General features: G+C 45.8%; 1 protein-coding gene across 1 annotated transcript; it reads right to left on the bottom strand.

The window, feature by feature from the left end:
* Positions 1-97: 97 nt before the first annotated feature.
* On the bottom strand, positions 98-10,809 carry LOC124862797 (zinc finger protein 646-like). The gene is given in 5 exon segments (XM_047356926.1): positions 98-4,302; positions 5,154-6,263; positions 8,254-9,127; positions 9,130-9,429; positions 9,432-10,809. Coding segments are annotated over 5 exon segments (4,548 nt in total). The 3' UTR covers positions 98-3,416.
* Between the last annotated feature and the right edge of the window lie 9,466 nt (positions 10,810-20,275).

Consider the following 20,275-nt stretch of genomic DNA (forward strand, 5'->3'; position numbering starts at 1 on the left):
GATTTCTATAATTCTTTGCTTCCGTATAACCTTCGGCCAGGGATTTTATCCGTGCTGTCTGACTGTTCTCCAGGAATCAGACTCAGAACCTGAGGAGTTTAATCTCATCTATTTATTTTCAGTACTCAGCAGTCAGGGTTATAGTATATGGACAAGTTCTCTGTTAAGAAATGAATTATCAAAACATAGTTTATAAAAGTGTATAGTAAGCATTACATCATATATACGCGTGAAAACAAAAAGTTAGAGCTTCAAACAGAGGGTTACAGATGCTCCAAACTTTCTTCTTCTCTAATCTACTGAAATGCAGGCAGGACGTGTCGTCGGAGGACAGACGGACAGGGAATATTTCTGTGTTCTAGATCACATGGACTCCTACAGCACTTGACGGTCACTGCACGGCTTTCACTTTATTTTTTTTGACTAGCACCGGTGCTCCTCAACACGCTGACAGACACACACAGGCTTCCAACAGTTAAATAAGGAACCAGGAAAGAAACACCAATAAATACAGGAAGTAGGACAGAGCCGGGACGTCCTGCTGACTCGGTCAGGAAGTCCGTACGGAAGCAGAGAGTCAGGAAGACGTCACGGGATGAAGAAGGCAGGATCCGGATGAGTCCGTCAGGTTCGAGCAGAGGGGTGCTTCACATCGACACGGCTTTAAACTCACATCCTAAACACTACCGCGGTCCGATACAAGAGTTAATCATCAATAATCAATAATCAGCTTCATATAAATAAATGAGTTACTACAGGATCTGCTTCCTTCTTACAAAACTGCAGAGATACAACGAGCACAACACACACAGTCCTCCCAGCTGGGTTAGGGCAGTCCAGGAGCTGGATCAGAACCAGAGAGCAGATCCAGCACAGGGCCTGTTCAGGTGCAGGATCAGAGCCAGGTTTAAGCGCCACAGCTGGGCCAACTCGTCTCGTTCACACACATGGAGTCATGAGGAGAACATGGACCTACAGGAACCAGTCAGTTATTGAACACAGATAATAAAATCATTTGTTGGCTTGTTTTACCAATAAACATCGGCTCGGTTCTGATGAAGTTCTATTGGGTTATCAGCAGATAAGTAAGAACATGTTTATTGAAGCTAAAGACAGATCTGTGAGAGAACAGTAGCGTTGTCTATGGCCTGCAGGTGGCGCTGTAGGCTGCAGTGATACCCTGGGTCGGGTAACAAAAACAGCCATGGAGGAAAACATGGAGGAAGTTCTGGTTTCACATGAGCAAGTTGGTTTTCTTTTATTGTTGAGAAGCAGAATCAGCTGATCGATCATGTGATTAGTCAGGCGACCCATTTGATCCAGAACTCAGATCTGGGTCAGAAAAGTTCTGTTTATGAATCAGTGACGAAAGCTCAACAAACCTGCATGAGATGGTAAAGTTGGGACAAGTACCTTCAGAACCAAACCCATCTCTGGTCCGACTGGTTAGATGTGATTAGATGTGAAACTACGGTGGCTGAGAGAGTTCAGAGGAGCCAAACATCAACCTCCTTGTGAGAAGTCAGACGGCAGCCTGATGAAAACAAAGAGGACTGTGTCCACGGTTCTGGTCAGGTGAACCGGTTCTTGCTCTAAGGAGCTGAATGATCTGCTCAGGCTACATTGTGTAGTGAATAAATGCTGGTGCCAGGAAGACAGAGGATGTTTTTTAAACCATGATGCTGTCACCAATACTGACAAATGTCTTTATCTAGAACTCTGGAAGCTTCGTTTTTCCCAGGGCTCCTAAACGCATCACTGGCCTGCTATACCCCTGCTCCATGCCCGGCGAGGGAGCGTCATGGCAACCGTGGAGAGATTTAAACAGCTGATGAAGGTCGTTTATGAAGGAAAACACAACGGGACCACAAAGACAAACTGGACTCCTACGAGTCATCATGAACGGATACGTTAGTCTGTTGAAAAGAGAACAGCTCAGGTTCAGCTCAGCTAAAAACGGCTGATGGACCCACAGAGGTATCATGGCACCAATCGGATCAGAATTCTGCTGTGTAAAGTTGCCAAAGAGCATGAGAAACTATTAGAGGACAAATGGGTCGGATGATGACCTCCGTATTTTAGCTTCAGTAAAGAAAATAACTTGTCCTGCTGTAAATATTGGCCCGGTTTGTTCTGCACCCAGAACCGTGGCCTGCTCTGCTTGTTTCTACTACAGCTTGTATTTGGTTTTCTTGGTGTTTAAACACTGTGCTCATATATTTATATTATATTGTAGATATGTTAATACTGTTTCATTTTTATTGTATTGCACCGACTACGCCAAAACAAATTCCTTGTATGTCCAAAAACGTCCTTGGCAATAAAGCTTTTCTGATTCTGATTCTGATAATCTGTGCTCCGGTCAGCTGTCGATCAGTCCATGCTGCTGTCAACCTTATGAATTGTTCATGTTACTGTGATGGTGCTGATCCAATGCAGCCCAGCCTCACAAAAACTAAAACTGCCCTTTAATTAATGCGAAGCTCCAAACCAGACACCAGCTTCTGCCCTGTGTAACCCGGCTGTGGGGGAGTTCAGTCATGTCTTCATTTTCTTTCAGGGGCCCTAGACGTTGTCACGGCAACAACATAAAGGAGGACCAGCCATCTTCCGTTCCTAATCCACCAGGTGAGGTCCAGGTGGTCCCTGAGCTCTCTGAGCCACCGTAGCAACCAGATGTACCATCAGCATCTTTATGAAACCTTTTAAATCAGCGAACTTCTCAGACTCATTCATTTTAAAAGGTTCATTTCAACTCCGGGATTAATATGGGCACAATAAATGTTCTGACTGATCCGGAGCTTCCACCTCCTCCATGAACACCAAACTGGCTGTGAAGCTTCAGCTTTTTGATTTAAGGGTGCAGGATGGGAACTCGGTATGGTAAATCAGGAACTCTGCTTACCAGTATTAAATATAAGAAACAGCTTTGATAAAAGCGAATGAAATGTGGGAACGTGTTAAAAAAAAACTTGTTAACAATAAAACAGCTTTTTTACATAATTATCAGCTCTGAGTCCATGTGGGTGAACCAGATAACAGGAAGTGTTTTCATGCTGCAGCACACACGCCTAAAGTCTGAAAAGTTCCTATGAGTCATTGCTGCCTGACGGCAGGGCGTAGAGGTCCAACAGCTGAGCTCCACTCGTGCTACGTTTTAGAGTGAGAAGGCTTTAAAACACAGAAGAAGGCCACCAGAGGAATCCACAGCAACCCGACGACCCCACAGTCCGGGTCCGGCTCGAACACTGCAGCTGTGGGGAGGAGGAGGGCAGCATGCAGCAGGGGGAGGTGGTTTGGAAACAGTTTGTGTGTGTGTTTATCTGTCCTCACACACACTTTAACCACACAATAAGGAGGAAAGTTAGGCTACGGTTTGGCACCTCCACCGACCCCAGCACTGGACCCCCCTCAGCCTAAATGAAAGGTCCGCCGGGCATGCCCAGGTAATTGGGCGCTGCCACGGCTGGCAGAGGAGGTGTGGTGCTGCTCCAGTGCACCTTCATGTGGTGCCGCAAGTTGGATTTGGAGGAGAAGCGCTTGTCGCACTGCTGGCAGGAGAATGGCTTCTCCTTGGTGTGGATCCGGCGATGGCAGATGAGCTGTGTGGACACGCGGAAGGACTTACCGCAGTCAGGGCACTGGTAGCGCTTGGGCTCGGTGTGAATGCGCCGGTGGTTCTTGAGGGACATGAGGTTGGGGAACTCCTTCTGGCAAGAGGAACAGAAGAAGGTCCCGGTTTTGTGGCTGTTCTTGTGGTTGAGCAAGGAGCTAGCATGACGGTACGAGCGGCCACACTGGCTGCAGACGTGGGGCTTAGCGACCTCATCGTAGCCCTCTCGGCTGCGTGCTTTATCCAAGCTGCCGGGATCGAGTCCTTGCTCTTGCATGAGGGTGAGGTCAAGGCCTGACCCCCAGCCCAGCTCCTGGGAGCCCCCTGGCCGGTGCTGCTGGGGTCTGGGCTGGCGGGGTTGCGGCACCTGACCATGGGTGATCTCCAAGTGGAGTCTAAAACTGGCCTGTGTAGGGAAAGCTCGCTGGCAGGACCGGCAGGTCAGCTCCCGCTGCTTCTGGTGGACACGCCGGTGGTTATAGAGCTGTGAGGAGACACGGAACGCCTTCCCACAGTCGTGGCAGCGGTGGCGGCGAGTCTCCGAGTGGATGCGACGGTGGTTCTTGAGAGCAAGCAAGTTGTTGTAGGTCTTGAGGCACACGGCGCAGTGGTAGATGCCGACGGTGTGGGTGTTCTTGTGGTTGAGCAGGGAGCTGGCATGGCGGTAGGAACGGCCACACTGATCACATCTGTGCAGAGACAAATGGCAAAGGGGGATCACGGGGGAGGGGCAGGGGGAGAGACAGAGATAGATTAATGATGGGAGGCAGACGTGGGAATCACTGTTACCATCTGATAAGTTCACATACAGGTATATGATCTGAAATCCGGCTCAGAGCTTTCTACAAACTGGTGCACCAACTAACGTGTCTACACAGGTCACTGGGGGGACTTCTGGGTGGACGGGTGAGGGAGAGGGGGACATGGACACACAAGCGGGAGGAAAGTAGGAAGTATCTGCTGCTTCCTGCGCTGCACATACAGCCTCGTTCTGCCTCTGTCTCAGTTTAGACCGTATGTAAAAGGATGCACTGAGTCTGTAGTGTGTCAGCAGAACCAGCCGTAGCTACACTAAATGTCCGGTGGGGAATGCTAACGTTTAGACATGTGCAGTGCAGCTAGCTCCAAATACTCCCTGCTCTTCCCAAACAAACATCAAAATGCAGCAGCCTCATTCTGCTCTGCTCAGCAGCCATCAGATCAGACACAGTCAGAGGAACACACACACAAAGCTTCAGTCAGAGAAGAAAACAGCATGTAAACAACATCTAAACATGACATGATTGATTGATTGAAGGCAGCCTACAAACTACAGTGTGTGAGATATGCTAACTGAAAGCAAACGGGGATGACTTATCTGGTCTCTAATTCAATCTGTCCAAACTTCAGAAAAATCCGAATTCCGGCACGCGTATGGTCCCAAGGAAGCCGGATTGGAGATCATATACCTGTAATAGACACGTAGAGACCTACATTTATCTGCACTACTTGTTTTTTTTTGCCAACTTCGAAGAATCACAAACAACTGACGAGAACTCACGTGTACCGACACTCTTCTCCCTCTCCTGGGGGTGCAGCGGCCTTCCTCCTGACTTCCATGCCTACCTGGTTGTCCCCACAGCGGTGCCGGGCCAGACCAGACCTCCCCTGGAAACTCTTCCCGCAGCTGGGGCAGCCAAATGGGGTGGCACCCTCCTCATGCACCTTCTGGTGGTTCCGCAGGAACCTGGCTAATCGAAAAGCTTTCCCACACGTGTGGCAGATGTGTTTCTTGCGTTGTGTGTGAATGCGCATGTGGTTGCGCAAGGCCATGTAGTTGGTGTAGGGCTTGTCACAGAAGTTGCAGCGGAAGTTGCCCGTCTTGTGGGTGTGCTTGTGGTTAAGCAGAGAACTGGCGTGTTTGTAGGTGCAGCTGCACAGGTCACAGGCATACGGCCGCTCGTCCGAGTCCATGTCCACTGAGCTTCTCTCCATGCTGATGTTGGCCGAGCTGCTGGTGGACGAAGATGACGGAAGGTGCTGAGCCGGGCAGTCGTGAGCAGAAAGCTCGTCAGCTGTGGCGAAGCCTTCGCAGCAGCCATCGCACTCAAAGTCCATTTGGGCCCCTGGGCCTTGTGGGCCTTTGCACAAGCCGGCTGTAGTGTGGGTGGCAAGCTGCCGCTGGGTGCGGAAACCTTTGCCGCACTCCTGGCAGTTGTGCTTCTTCTGGGCAAAGTGGAGGCGCAGGTGGTTCTTCATAGCCAGCCGGTTGGGATACGTGGAGTTGCAAACATTGCAGTGGTACTCCCCGATTTTATGAAGGTTCTTGTGATTTGCCAGGCTGCCGGCGTGGCGGTACGTCTTCCCACATTCTTCACAAGCAAAAGGCCTTCGCCCGCTTTCCGCAGGGTCAAACTTCTGGGGCCTAGAAGTGCCAGCTGATGAGTAGGGCTTCTTAAAGCCTTGGTGGTTGTACTTGACCCCCATCATGGGTCCCTTTGAAGACTCTGCTCTCATGGTCTGCATCTGAGATGGACCAGGCTGCTGGAAGCGGGAACCGTTGGGACCAGTGCGGACGAGACCTTTGGCACGGTGCTCTTCATGGAGACGGAGGTGGTTGATGAGCTGCTTTTGGATCTTGAAGGCTTTGCCACATTCCTCACACTTGTGCCTGGAGCAGGGATGACAAAAGATGAAGGAGACACAAGAACCACAATGTTCCAAGTACAACAATATGGTTTACTTTCCATTTCTGAAACTGATCAGTGAGCAGAAAGTTCTGTACAGTATGTCTACAAGTAAACAGAATTAGATGAGAACCCATCTATGGTGTTCCACAAGGATCCATTCTTGTACCCATGTTGTTTTTATTGAAAACGTATCTTTAATTTCTTCGTGACTCACATTTGGACCTGGATTCTTGAGAACCAACTGAAATAAATTGATCCATGATCCAGCACCACATGGGAGAGAGAAGGGCGGAAGACATGCAGCTGAAGTCCCAAGGTCGGGAATCGAACCGCCGACGGCTGCATCAAGGACCAATAGCTTCCGTATACAGAGCACCCACACTACCTCGATACCATAACCCCCGTTTCCACCTAATTTCAAATGCACACCATGATGCATCTGCTATACTCTGGAAGAGGAAGAAACTAAAAGAAGCTCCACCAGTACATGGAGGTTTGTGTTGGTGAGGTTTTCTTTAACTCTTATTTATCTGGTTGAAAATAGAAAATAGCTCGCCTAATTTGTAATCATGACAACATCAGCAGTGCCACAAACTGCAGCTACAATTATCAAATTTGGTGAAAACGTTTGTTAGCTTCATACCCAGAGACATCAGTAATGGGCTAAAGTCATGTTGCTGCAAATCAATTTGGGAAGAAATAGATTTCCAAAGTATATGAAGTTTATTATTCAGGCAGAAATTATCATGAAAACATCTCAGATTCAGACCATGGTCACAGTGTGCAATGCTCAGCAAAAAGCCAAACCCCAAGAACCCCATCCCAGATTCTACGGGCCTCAGTTGGCAGGTTAAAGGTCATGACAGGACAATTAGAAACACACTGACCCAGTGCGGCTGTTAGAAACGGTTCAAGGACAAAGACTATTGTCTCTAAAAACAGCAGGACTTAGGTTAGCAAAGCTGCAACTGGATGAAGTTCAAGACTAATGGAACAATGTCCAAGCTGAAGCTGGGTTTAAACTGGATCAAGACACGTATTCCAAGGTTAGGACAATGCAAGTATTTTAATATAAGTAGAGGTAATCATTTAATGTAATATAGCTTTAAACCATAAAATGTTTCTATGTTTCATGAAGGAAAAGTCACAGGTTTGAAGACAATGAGATACCATCACGGTTCCAACCATACACCACGCCCACCATCAACCCAGCAGTGTTTTTCTCCAAGACCCACCAAGCAGGATCTGGGAAACCAAAGCCTTTGGGTTCTGAGAGAGGGATAATTGGAACTGGAAGGACTGAGACTGTGGCTTCATTTAATTCAACACAAGTAACCTCACATGGCCCGGACCTGGATGGATCAATCATTATTTCTGGATTCTATGAATGTGTATGGTTCCTGGTTGGTGAAGTGAACTGTCAAAAGGGTCCCAAGAACAAACGAGTCTCTCACTTGTCAAGCAACCCTGGCAGATCATGTCTAACTCCTCCGAGAGACAAGTGGCATTCAGCCACACAAGATTGAGGAACAACAGGGCCGTGATGCCCTTAATGTCCGGGACTACACACACTCATCATGAAAATTAGGGATTGCAATTATTTCCAGCCATGTGGCATTGACTTCATCACGTGGTCCTTCCCCTTCAACAGAATGCTGCTCAGGGATCCCTTACCCCGTCTACCGTAGACGCAGACCCACCGCCCTGCTCCCAGGGCTCGTTCGCCTATTTGAAATTCTGTATGAAGTCTTTGGAAACAGCAAACCAAGACGTGTTGCTTACTTTGAAATAAGCTGCAGATCAAAGGTCACATTTCAAGACATGTACAAGCAAATTTTAATGTTCACAGACTACTTAACATGTATCAAGATTTCTTTACCGAATTAGACGTTCTAATTCGTAATAACACCCATTTGTAATTTGAGTAAAAGCAAGTTTTTCATGACATTTGTAAATGAACCATTGGCATACCTTTTCAGGTCAAAGTGGGTCCTTTGGTGGTTCTTCAGCGCCAGCAAGTTATAGTAGCGTTTCTGGCACACCAGGCAGCGGAAAACACCGGTCTTATGAGACTTCTTGTGATTGAGGAGCGAGCAGGGGTGTCTGTATCCTCGCCCACACTGGTCACATTTGTGGGGTTTATCACTTTGATCAACAATTGATCTGCGGCCATCACCACTACCTCCAGGTACGCCATCACCTCCAGACATCCCCTTGCCTCCATTTAGCCCAGGTTTATTCATTGCTCGATTCTTACCAGGGCATAAGTGCGTGACCAGGTGGTGCTGGTCGGCAAAAAACATGCCACAGTCCACACATATGTGGTTACGTCCATCCATCTTGTCACTGCCATTGGCTGAGCTGCCAGTGATACCCTGCTGCTGGTTGTCCGGCCTCTGGGGGCCATGGATTAACTGGTGATTCAGAAGGTCCTGCTTCCTGGAGAAGCTCTGGCCACAGGTGGAGCAGATCATTCTCCAGTCCTGATCCAGATTGGATGGTCCTGCTCCTATTGGGTTATTGGCATGGCTGCGTAGGTGGCTTCTGAGAGCTCTGAGGCTGGCGTAGTGATTGCCGCACACCGAACATTGATACACTTCTCCGTCGTCGTCGTCTTCTTTGTCATTGCTGCCCATCCTCTTACCCCCACTCTGAGAGTAGGGTCTCTGGCTGCTGCCTCCTTTAATGCTGCCGGAGCTCCCAGAGGGCATGGATGTCCCACTGGAGCTGTGGTAGCTCATGTTCCCCATGAAGCCGTTAGACATGTTGCTTTGCTGCTGCTGCGGTGGTGGTGGTGGCTGCTGCTGTCCGCGGCGAGGACACATGTGCGACTTGATGCCTGAACATCCCCATACATCTCGCCGCAGTCGGCACACACGTGTCTGTCTGTCTGGCGGTGAGTAGAGCTGCTCTGGGACAGCGAGCTGCCGTCAAAGCGATCATGGAACTCTAGGGAATCCAACCCGCTGCTGTGGCTGCCGTCTGGCACAAAGTGAGCGGAGTCGCCAAGGTTTCCTGGCAGTGAGATTGGAGTGTTTGTGGTGCTGCCCTCTTGGACGTAGCTCTGCTGGGAGTCTAGCGTGAGTGGCTCAGGAGACAGCCAGTCGCTGTTGTCGTTGTTGATTGGCTGGTTGGCGGGGCGCCCTTGTGGCTCCGCAGATGGCTATGTAGTGCTGCCAGGTGGGGGTACTGCTTACAGCAGATGGTGCACTGGTAGTGGCCGGTCTGATGGCAGCGTTTGTGATTGACCAGGCTCCCTGCGTGCCGATAACTTTTGCCACACTCTTCACACTTAAAGCGCCGCTCTTCGTCGTCTGGAGAATTAGCCTGAGGCACGCGGCCACCGGAGGGTGATGCCACCGAGCCTTGTGATCCAGAGCTGAGCGTGTCTGAATTGAGTATGGAGCCATCCTGACTGTGGGAGGGTGGATGAGGATCATGCGTTAGATAGTGAACTTTCAAAGTCTCCAGGTCTGGGTGCCCTGCCCCACAGTATGCACATGTGTAAATGGGGTTGTTGACTGGGGGGCCCATAATTGGGTCATAGGGGCCCCTTTTATCTGCAGGAAGGGGAGGCAGGGGCAAGGGGTCCCCCAGGGCCGGGGTGTATGCTGGGGACCGTACAGCACTCAGGTTGTGAGGCATGATCCCTGGAAAGCTGCGTGGCAGTCCGAGTGAGGGTGAGGCTGTATTGTGCAGCAGGATGTGCTCCTGGAAGTCTGTCTTGTTCGGCAGCGCTATCTGACACAAGTGGCAGAAACAGGAGGCAGAGTCATCGCTCTGAGACGACTGCGAGCCAGTACTGCGCTCCGAATCGTGGAGGCTGCTACCAGCGCCGCTGCTCACCATGGTTGCTCCTGGTGTCTTGAACTTCGAATGAGTTCTCTCGTGGCTGTTTAAGGCAGCCAGATTGCTGAATGGTTTAAAACACACAGAACACTTAAAAGTTCCTTGTTGGTGACACTTCTTGTGGTTCACCAGACTACCGTGATGCCGATAGGTTCGGTCGCACTGGTCGCACTTGAACGGCCTGTCCCAGGCGTCGTCAGATTCAGGGGAGCCTTTTTTCCTGTGGTCGTCTGTCTCGTGGCCAGGCAGGACACTATGTCCCATACCAGTATTGTTCAAATGGGAACGGCCAAACCCATCCGAGAGGTCCTGGGCGAGGCCGAAGTTCCTCTCGTCGTGGCCCGCCTCCTCAGGGGCCTCCTCGTTCTCCTCCTCAGCGTGTGCACTGCTTGGGGACAGAGTATGGATCCGAAGGTGGTTTTTCAGAGCTACCGCGTTTGGCAGGGTACGCGTGCAGACTGGACACTGGAACGAACCCACTTCGTGCGACTTCTTATGATTGGCTAGGCTGGCTGCGTGCTTGTAAATTCGTCCACACTGCTCACACTCAAAACGACCGCTCTCTTCTTGGTGATAATGTGCTTTCATATGCTCTAGAAGACTTGGAGTACTCGGGCAGACCATATCACATTCTTTACAGGGGAAACCCTTGGCACGACTCATATCATGCATTGCCATAGTACTCTACACCATAACAGCAGTTGGAGGGAATCACAGTTCACGACGTAGTAATGAACAGTGAAGGGTTGAAGGGGTGAGGGGGAGGGGAGGAGACAAGGCTGCTTAGCTCTTCAGCTGAGACCTTAGGCCATCTTCTCCCACCGAGGAGCTCCGGCCAGTCACGGCCCGCCTCAGAGGTTGGCGGGCCTGTGGGGTGATGGGCACACCAGCCAATGAGGAATCACTGTGGAGAAAAGAAGAAGAGAGTTATTGATGGGATATCACAGGGTTACTAATCTAGGTTCATCTGATTCGTACTGGTTATCACAAATATTGATTTCTAGATTCAAACCTTTAGTTTTGATGTGAATATGCTTCGTTAGGTTTTATATGAACTTTGTAGCATTTATTGTTAAAATAAAAAAGTATTTACATCTTTTCTGATTGTGACTGCTGTCGAAACCCCCCAAACACAAATTTAAAATTAGGCGTCATCAGGACATCAGTGACATAATAACATGTGATTCTAATCACCAAAATGCTAACAGTAACTCCATTCAAACAACGGCGCTGGTGGTGTAGGGGTGAAGCGTGTGACCATATACGGAGGCTACAGTCTTCGAAGCGGCTGTCCCGGGTTCGAGTCCCGGACCCGGCGACCTTTGCTGAATGTCTCCCCCTCTCTTTGCCCCTCCTTCCTGTCTGCCTACTATCAAAAATAAAGGCCTCTAAAAAATTATTTTAAAAATAATAATTTCAACTTTATTGTAATTTATGACTCTCGTGGAACAAATAGTAAAAATAATTCCAACAATACTGTCAGTTTTTGGGAATTTCAAACATCATTATTTAGGATCTATCATCGTTACGATAAACCAAAAACCGTATTATCAAAATCCAAATCACTTTATTGTCATTGTACAAAAAAGTGCAAGTAATATATATTTATAATAAATATTTATAAATATAAACACACATACATACACATAATACAAATAGAAGCAAATAATAAAGAAACAACCGGAATGCCATGTTCAACATGTTAGAATATTACATTTGTATGTATTGATATTGCACTAAGAAAATGAAAATTGTTCAGGTTTTGGATGAATTTGTGGAGTTCAGTGCAACACGATTGTTTGGGGGAGAAGCTGTTTTTCAGTCCATTTGTTCTCGTCTTTATTGCACTGAAACGCATCCCTAAAGGTAAGAGTTCAAAGAGATGGTGACCATGGAGTGAAGGGTCCCTGATGATGCTGTGGGCTCCTTGGAGGCAGCGGGTAAGGCAGATCCCCTCCAGAGATGGAAGGGGGCAGCGTTTATGACCCTCTGGAGCTGCTTACTACCTACTTAGTCCTTAAAGAAATGTCTTTTGGGGGATTTGATCAGCAGCGCATCTTTGACTGCATTAGAATAATAATATAGATCAAATTGTAATTTATGGAAGTGAATTTAAGTCTGTCCACATGTTAGAGATCAATTCTGGGATGGATCTGATTGTCTGGTGACATTTATTATGAATTGGTGATGCATAAATTCAACTGACAGGTAGCTGAATACATGGATATCTTCAAATCTTGCTCCACTTATATGACATTTGAAGTTCTGACTTCTAATTTGAAAAACAATCTACTGAAATTTGAAAATGGAAAGCTAGACATTCGGCTGGCATTTAAACAACCAGCTGGTTTATTTCTAGAAATCAAGCACAGCTCTGACCTCTCAGTGATAATGAGACTACAGACTCTACAACAGGGGTGTCCAAACTTTTTGACACAGGGGCCAAAAATTATATTAAAATTATATAAACACAAAAAACTATTTTTGACTGTGCAACAATAAACCTGCATCATATCATTGAAACCTAGTGGTCAGGTTGCTATAAGACAGTCTGTAAATCATAGTGAATCTAAAATATAAAAAGCATCTCAGATGTTTGTCGTATTAAAAGGAATTTTCTATTTTAAAAATGTAATGTTTATTCTCAGCAACCAGAGCATGAAGCAGCTCACTCTCTCGATGCACCAATGTCTGCTGTGGAGGTCTGTAGTCGTATTTACTATAACATTTTAGTTTAAACTAAAACTGTGATTAAAGACAAATACATTGTGTTCTAACATATTCAACTTTAGGAACATATTCATTTGTAGCAGAAATTTCATGCTAAAAAATGTTTTGCAAGCATAAATCTGTTTTAGGTGCCGCCAGCACATTTCTTGTCACTGGCGGCTAAAGAAAATCACTCCGGGGGCTGCAAATGGTCCCCGGGCCACACTTTGGACATCCCTGCGCGAAGCCCTGTGGCCGCATCTAGAAATCACATTATTGACCAACTGATATGAATCAAACTGAGAAAATAAAGCGACTCATGGAGTCTGGGTTGGCTGTGGACTTCCAGCTGCTTTCTGCAGCTCACAGAAGCAGCAGAAAGCAGCTGAGGTTTTTCCATCCAGTGTTGACCCAGATTGTTTGTTCTGAGGTCATGTGACCATCAGAGCTTCACCTGCCTGCAGGTCAACAGGATGTAGAATAAAACAAGAAACAGGAGCAGCTCTCATTCACACTGCTGGATGTTCTCATTCTCTCAGGCAGCTTTAGTTTACTCTTTCTTCTCAAACTGTTGCTGTAGTTAAACCATTTTGTTTTGTATGTTTGGTTAATAACACGTTCATTATTATAATTACTGGTCATGAATTAAACTTGCGGTCCTTAAAAATACTCCAGTTAAAACCAAAATAATACATTTATCATAACTCTTCCATGTGAGGCTGATTTCAGCAGCAAACAATGTTTTTATTAATGTTTCTTTTAATCAGCTGTTTTTTAAACGGATCCAACATTGCAGGGTGATGGAGCACCTTCAGACACTCTGAGGTCAAAGATCAGGTCAACACTTTCAGCTGATCTGAAGTCAGCAGCTGATCACTGCAGACTTAAACACTCCGGTCACATTCAACGACTCCTGAAGCTCCCAGAGAAGAACCTCTTCTCTGTGTAACAAAACCGGTTCTACAGACAACACCAATGGGTTGGGCTTCTGGAGGTCGTTGAAGGGCAACAGAGACCATTGGTTCTGGGCAGAGATCCAGCTGATCCAATATAATACCTGCTCTGGACACCAGACACCCTTCATCATCAAAAGTAACTGATCTACTGATATTATTACTGATCTATTTAAGCTCCTTTTATAACAGAGTAAAGCAGTTCTGGCATCAGGAAAAGTCCGTTTGAGCTAGGGCTGAAACAATTAATGGGATTAATTGTGATTAGTCGATTATTGAAATAATCGTTAATTAATTTAGTAATCGAATAATCTTAACTGGAGTATACAGACTCTGAAACATGCCTTTTGCTGAAAGAACAACCCGTTTAAGAGCAGTAAATTGGCAAAACTGTACAAAAAGGATTTATTTTGCATTTTAGATGAAAAACCTCGCCTGTCAGTTAATATTCTCAAGTCGCCCAGCTATAGCGTCACCTCATCATCGATCATGTTCTCACAAATGTTTTGTACAATTGAACCTTGCAACATGCAACAAAATACAGTCGCTTTTATTTATTTAAAGACCTTATTATTATTAAAATGCCATGTTCTGAGCACACATTTAAAGTGCGCAATAAATGACTGTTTTTATAAGTTCAAAACGCTCGTTAATTTACCAAGAGTATCTCGTTAATCGATTAATTGAAAAAAATAATGGCTAGATTAATCAATCACTAAAATAATCGATAGCTGCAGCCATTAATTGATCAGATGTTTAACTTCAGGTATCAGAACCAGGGCTGGGAAAGTATCGATGTCATTTATGCCACATTAAATATGAATAAATCTATCACTAACGTCGACATAACTTTCTATAGCAATCTTTATTCATCTTTGTTTATTTCACTGAAAGTTTAGTTTTCCTTTATGCTCCTGAATGCATCGCTCAATCACTCACTGGATCGGGAAATATAATAGTAAATATTGGTTATTGGCCATAACAGCAATATTAATATCGGATATCAATATCAGTCCAAATGTTCCTATCGATGCATCCGTACTAGCTGTTACCTTTGCAGAGATAACCTGTTTTCACAATGAGGAACCAACCTGCAGCATGAGCTTTGTTTTGGACATGAAGTTGATGTTAATAAAGTTATTGGTAAACATATTAGAATAATAATTGAACACGCTGCCAAGCTTGTCTCGGTCATAAAGCTGTTAACATGTCTCTGAATGGTTTCTAAACATGTCGAAAAATTCACCTTCAGTGTTTTATTTTATGTCTGTATGTTTTATGGTCAAAGAGTCTGAAATCATGAGTAACTTTTTAATAAGAAAAAAAGAACAGAGGAGATCTCGGTGTTTGCATCCTACCGTTTCTCCTCTGATTGAAACCTTCGGTCGTACACACACACACACACACACACATACGAACCGTGATCACAAAGATGTTCAAGAAGGTTGAGGTCAGGAGTCTGCAGGTCAGCCAAGGTCCTCCACACCTGCAGCCACAGAGGTCACTGGGACACCAGAATTAATTGATTTGCTGGTGGGACCCAACACTTTAGACTATATAGTGTATCTATCAGTGTTATTTACCTTTAGTGCAAAGTCTGTCCTGTTTTATAAGACATGGTTATTTTTGGTTTTCCCCTTTGAGATATTTTATTTATTTATTATTATTATAAACAGAGAGGTATGCATGTACATTTTGTACTTTATATTATTTTATTTGCTTTATTTGTCTTTGGGTGTATTTCTGTATCACTTTTTGCTGCAACAAAGGAGGATTTCACCACCAAGATTTAAATCTATAGTTATTTCTATTTCGTCTATTTGTTACACGGATTTTTTAACATCACAATCTACGAACCAGGATGCTAGCTTCAGTTTATTATAGGGCGGCACTAATTTAGGAAATCTTGATAAAAACGGTGTAATTTTGCAATGGCAGAATTGGCTGCTGTAAAAACTTTTGCTCAATCTTCTTTCAACATCTCCCATTCTGTTAGCTTTAGAATCTTAATCACTAAAATATGCATTAAAAATAACAAACATATCTATGATACGTTTGGGCACCAAGGAAGCAGAGAACAATCCATCCAACTGGCCAAATATACCATTTACATGTAAAAAATAAGTATCATAGGCCGCCAAGTATTGCATCCAAACTGTCCTGTGTAACTGTGATACCAAGATAAAGGTTCTGATTGAATATGTTGTGCAGCTCTAGTTTATTGTCCCAAACCCTTATTTTCAAAGAAAATGCCCGAACTCCAAGCTGAGTTCCTCCTCAGACGTGCTGTAAAGTGATCTGGACCAGTCTGAACCTTTCAGTCAGTCAGATGTGAATCTGGGCTGCAGCCCATCACAACTTTCCCTTCAGATCATCATGTAAACAAACCTGCTGAGGCCTTAAACTGACCAGGAACAACCCGGCTGCGTTCACACACAAACCGGTCTGACCCGAATTAAAGGTTCTGCTGTATTTTACAGTTTTCTAGACCAACACACATTTCCTGCTTGAAGCAGACCCGGACCAGATTCAGACGGCCGCCCCGTGGCCGCCTGACCTTGGCCCGTCTCCTCCCGCTCCGGTTCGGCCTCGGCAGGAATTCATCGGACCAAGCGGGACAATTCGACATTTCGTGCCGCGGACCCCCCACTCTGAGCGCCGCTCGATCATCACACCGCCACCCGCCCTGCCGCTCCGGGGAGAGGACGGCGGAGCTGAGGGTGGAGGACCGTATGTTTGCGACATGATGCAGGACACCACCTGCAGCCATGAGCCCACTCCCACCGAGACCCTATGAACATCTGAAATGGCTTTCGACCGCGGCGGCGAGCCATTTTCCCGCAGCTAATGGGGTTAGCTCGCTTTTTAATAGCAAACACAGACCCGCTACGGTCCAGTCGACCTCCGAGCACAGTTCACTGACCGAGGCACGGTGCTGAACTTCGGAAGATTGTCCCGCGGTCATTTCAGGCTGTAATTACGAATATTTAGAGCAAAGCAAGCGGAGGTGAGACCTGATGCTCGGCCGAGTTAACGGTTAGCGCCTGGCTAACGACTAGCATCCCCGCGGAGACAGAAAACAGAAAAACGGAAGTTGGAAACAAGCAAATAGCGAAGAAAATCGCACAATCATCAGTCTCACACAACTGTATGCCCGACTGTGAGGCTGGTTTCTAGGTTTCCTCCATATTAAGTGACCGAAAGCTGTATCCGCTGCAGCGGTTAGCAGCGCAGCTAGCTCGGAGCTACACAAAGATCCCGACAAACACACCGCGGCCCCCCTTTCATGGAAAACATCGGCTTTCCTGCGTTTTCCACCCAAAACTCACCCCTCAGTTGGCCTCTGCACCCGCCAGTAGACCGATGCACGGTCTGGACCCACAGATCGTGAACCTTTCACAGATTAGACATGCTTATTTTCTCCTCCTGCTCACCCTCCGACTTTTTCTGCTGTGTCCCCCCCACCGCCGCTACAGCAGCACACTTCCTGCCGCTGCCGCGCGCGGTGAGGCTAGCGGCGCGACGCGACGCGACGCGACGTGGGTCTAAACAGCAGCGGCGGCAGGTTTGTGTCGCCAGGGTCAGAACCGAACTGCCCGCAAAATAAAACATTCTTCTTTTTTAGTTTGCTAATTAAATGAATTAATCTGTATGGAGTCCAAACATGCCACACTCATCCCAAAGGGAACGAAGTGTTTTATGTGTGTGTGTGTGTGTGTGTGTGTGTGTGTGTGTGTGTGTGTGTGTGTGTGTGTGTGTGTGTGTGTGAGAAGATAAACAGAGCATCAAAATGATCTAATGCTACAAACAGATGCAAAATCATAAAATCTGCAGATTCCAGACGCAGGAAAAGCAGACTGATCACAAGTCAATAATATCAGACATTCAGTAAAAAAACAGACAAAAACGCAACAAGAAATTTTACACAAACACAAATATAACCAGATATTACAACGGAGGGAACGAAATGATGGCGAAACAACACAAACAATAAGAGCAAAAATATAAACACAAGCTGCAACATGTGCAACAATCAGAGAAAAACAAGTAAACACAAAGCAACAACACTGACCCACAACAGGACACCAAGTCGACAAAAAGAAGGATGACAAAGAATTTGAATTCAATGATTCACAAATTACACAAGTTCCTGCAGGAAGCTGCTGAGGTCCTCTGCAGCTCTGAGGGTCGTGTGAGCAGCAGGATCACCTGTGGAAAGGGAGACTCGAGAGATAAGACAACGCTGCGATTTGACCAATAATCAACCATCAGCAGCTTTATGTAGCTGCACCACAATAAATGAGTGACCTCTGTGAGCCCTTCAGTCTGACCTCTGAGGAGAACCTGGAATGTTTCAGCTAGTTTCAAGCCTTTTAGAGCCTTTTAGAGTATAAAACAACAGCAAACAGATGTTGCAAATGCACAATTTTATTATATATGTGTATATTGTACATTGTAAATTTGTATATTCTGTAAAACAAAACCAAAGAGCAAAAGTGGACCGGAGTCAAATTCCTTGTTTGTATGTCCGGACTTGGCAATAAAGCCGATTCTGATTCTGATTTTAACGTCCAAACTGATGGGTTGACATGTTGCAAAGGAAACAAACGGCTCAAATTTTCCTGGTTATGTTCTTTTCCAAGAATAAAAGAAGCAAAACAATCAAATTTTAGAAAGTATCCATTTTGTTAGCAGGAGCCTGGTGTCAGTCTGCAGAGGACAGTGATGAGAGGCAGGTTCACCCTGGACACACACACCCACAGCGGCCAGTTTGGACTGTGGGAGAGAATCACAACAAAACCTAAAAATCAGGCAGAGAAAAACTAAATGATATCTCTTAGGAAAGTCTGAAAAATAATCAAATGCTTGAGATATCTTGGAAGAGTAAATGCAGATTGGAACCTCCTGTAGGTTTCCTCCAGAAGCTCAGGGAAAAAACTGCTCTGTTCTGCTAAGACTGTTTCCTCCAGATGTGGAGAGTTGAAGTTCTGAGAGAGAACTGAACTCAGGGCTGAAAAATGATGCAAGTTATCGACTAACGAGCTAATCTAAAGTTGATTGATCTAATCAATCGACTAATGATTAATTGATGAGATCTGACCAAATCCACCCAAACTTTCTGCTACAAACAGACCTCCACTGAGTCCGTTCTGGACAGAGGTGGGTGGAGAAGCCAAGAATTATACTCAAGTAAGAGTAGAATTACTTCTACATATTTGTACTCAAGTAAAAGTAAAAAGTATTTGGTAAAAGTAGAGTACACAATAAGAACATCTGATTTAATATTTAGAAATGATTTAATCAGACAAATAAAAATATAAAGTTAGGTGAAAATTCTGGTATTTTGAAAACTAAAAATTGATTTTTACAAATAAATAATTACAAAATAACAAATTCAGGCAGAGGGAACCTTTTTTCTACTTAAAACCTATGAGACCAGTACTTACAGTAGGTAAGGTTTATGTGTTAGAACAGGGTGAGGTACTTCCTGTGGTAGTTTCTACTGCTTCCTGTATGTTGACTAGATCTGACGGCTCAGCAGACAGAAAATAACACCAGAACAATGAAGCCGCAATGAAGCCGTGAGTCTGGTGTCTTTTAGATCTTCATCCAGTCATGTGACTCACAGCGAGAAGCTTGGTCCAACATTTTACTCAAGTAAGAGTAGCAGTACTTCACAATAATATTACTCAAGTACTTCATCAAAATATTACAAGTAAAACGGATGATGCTGTAAAGCTACTTCTGGAATTACTTTTGTTTTCAAAAGGTTACTCAGGTAAAAGTAACTAGTTACTTCTGGATACTTCTGAATATGTGTGGAAACAGTTGAAGTCCAGTTAACATCAGAGGTCAGGCCACGGGCCGGCTGTCTGAGACTGGTCCAGTCCGGCTCTCATTTGGGCAGGAAATGTGTCTTACTCTGGAAAATTCTGCAGAATATTTAAAGCGGGTCAGACGGGGAGATGTAATTCTTCTCTGGGAGTTCTTGATCCACACTGGGTTCTCCTTCAAAAGGTGAGGCGTCCTGTTCTCCAGCTGGCTGCTGTTGATGTGGAGGAGCAGCAGCTGTTCTCCAAGCTTCCCAGGATGATGGAGTTCTTCTCCTGATCTCTGTGGTAGAACCTGGTCAACCTACAGGAAGCTCAATGCAGCTGCTTGCATCCAGGAGCTGGATCTGTCAGTCACGATCCAGCTCCTGGTGGTGAAGACCGAAGCGTAGATGGAGCAGCAAGACCAGAGCATCTCCCTCAGGAGTCAGGTCTTTGAAGATCAGATCCGAATCAGACAGATCGGAACCAGGATTACATCATGAACCAGATTAAATCTCAGTCGGTCGGTACAGCTCCAACCAGGTGGCTCCGACCACACTTTCTAAAATAAAACTCTTCGACTTGTTTTTCTCGGAGGATATTGGGCTTCTCTCAGCTCGGAACCAGAAAGACGCTGCTGGTCTGCATGTCCCAGAATGCCGTGCTGTG

Source organism: Girardinichthys multiradiatus, chromosome X (genome assembly GCF_021462225.1).
Source record: "Girardinichthys multiradiatus isolate DD_20200921_A chromosome X, DD_fGirMul_XY1, whole genome shotgun sequence".
NCBI lineage: Eukaryota > Metazoa > Chordata > Actinopteri > Cyprinodontiformes > Goodeidae > Girardinichthys > Girardinichthys multiradiatus.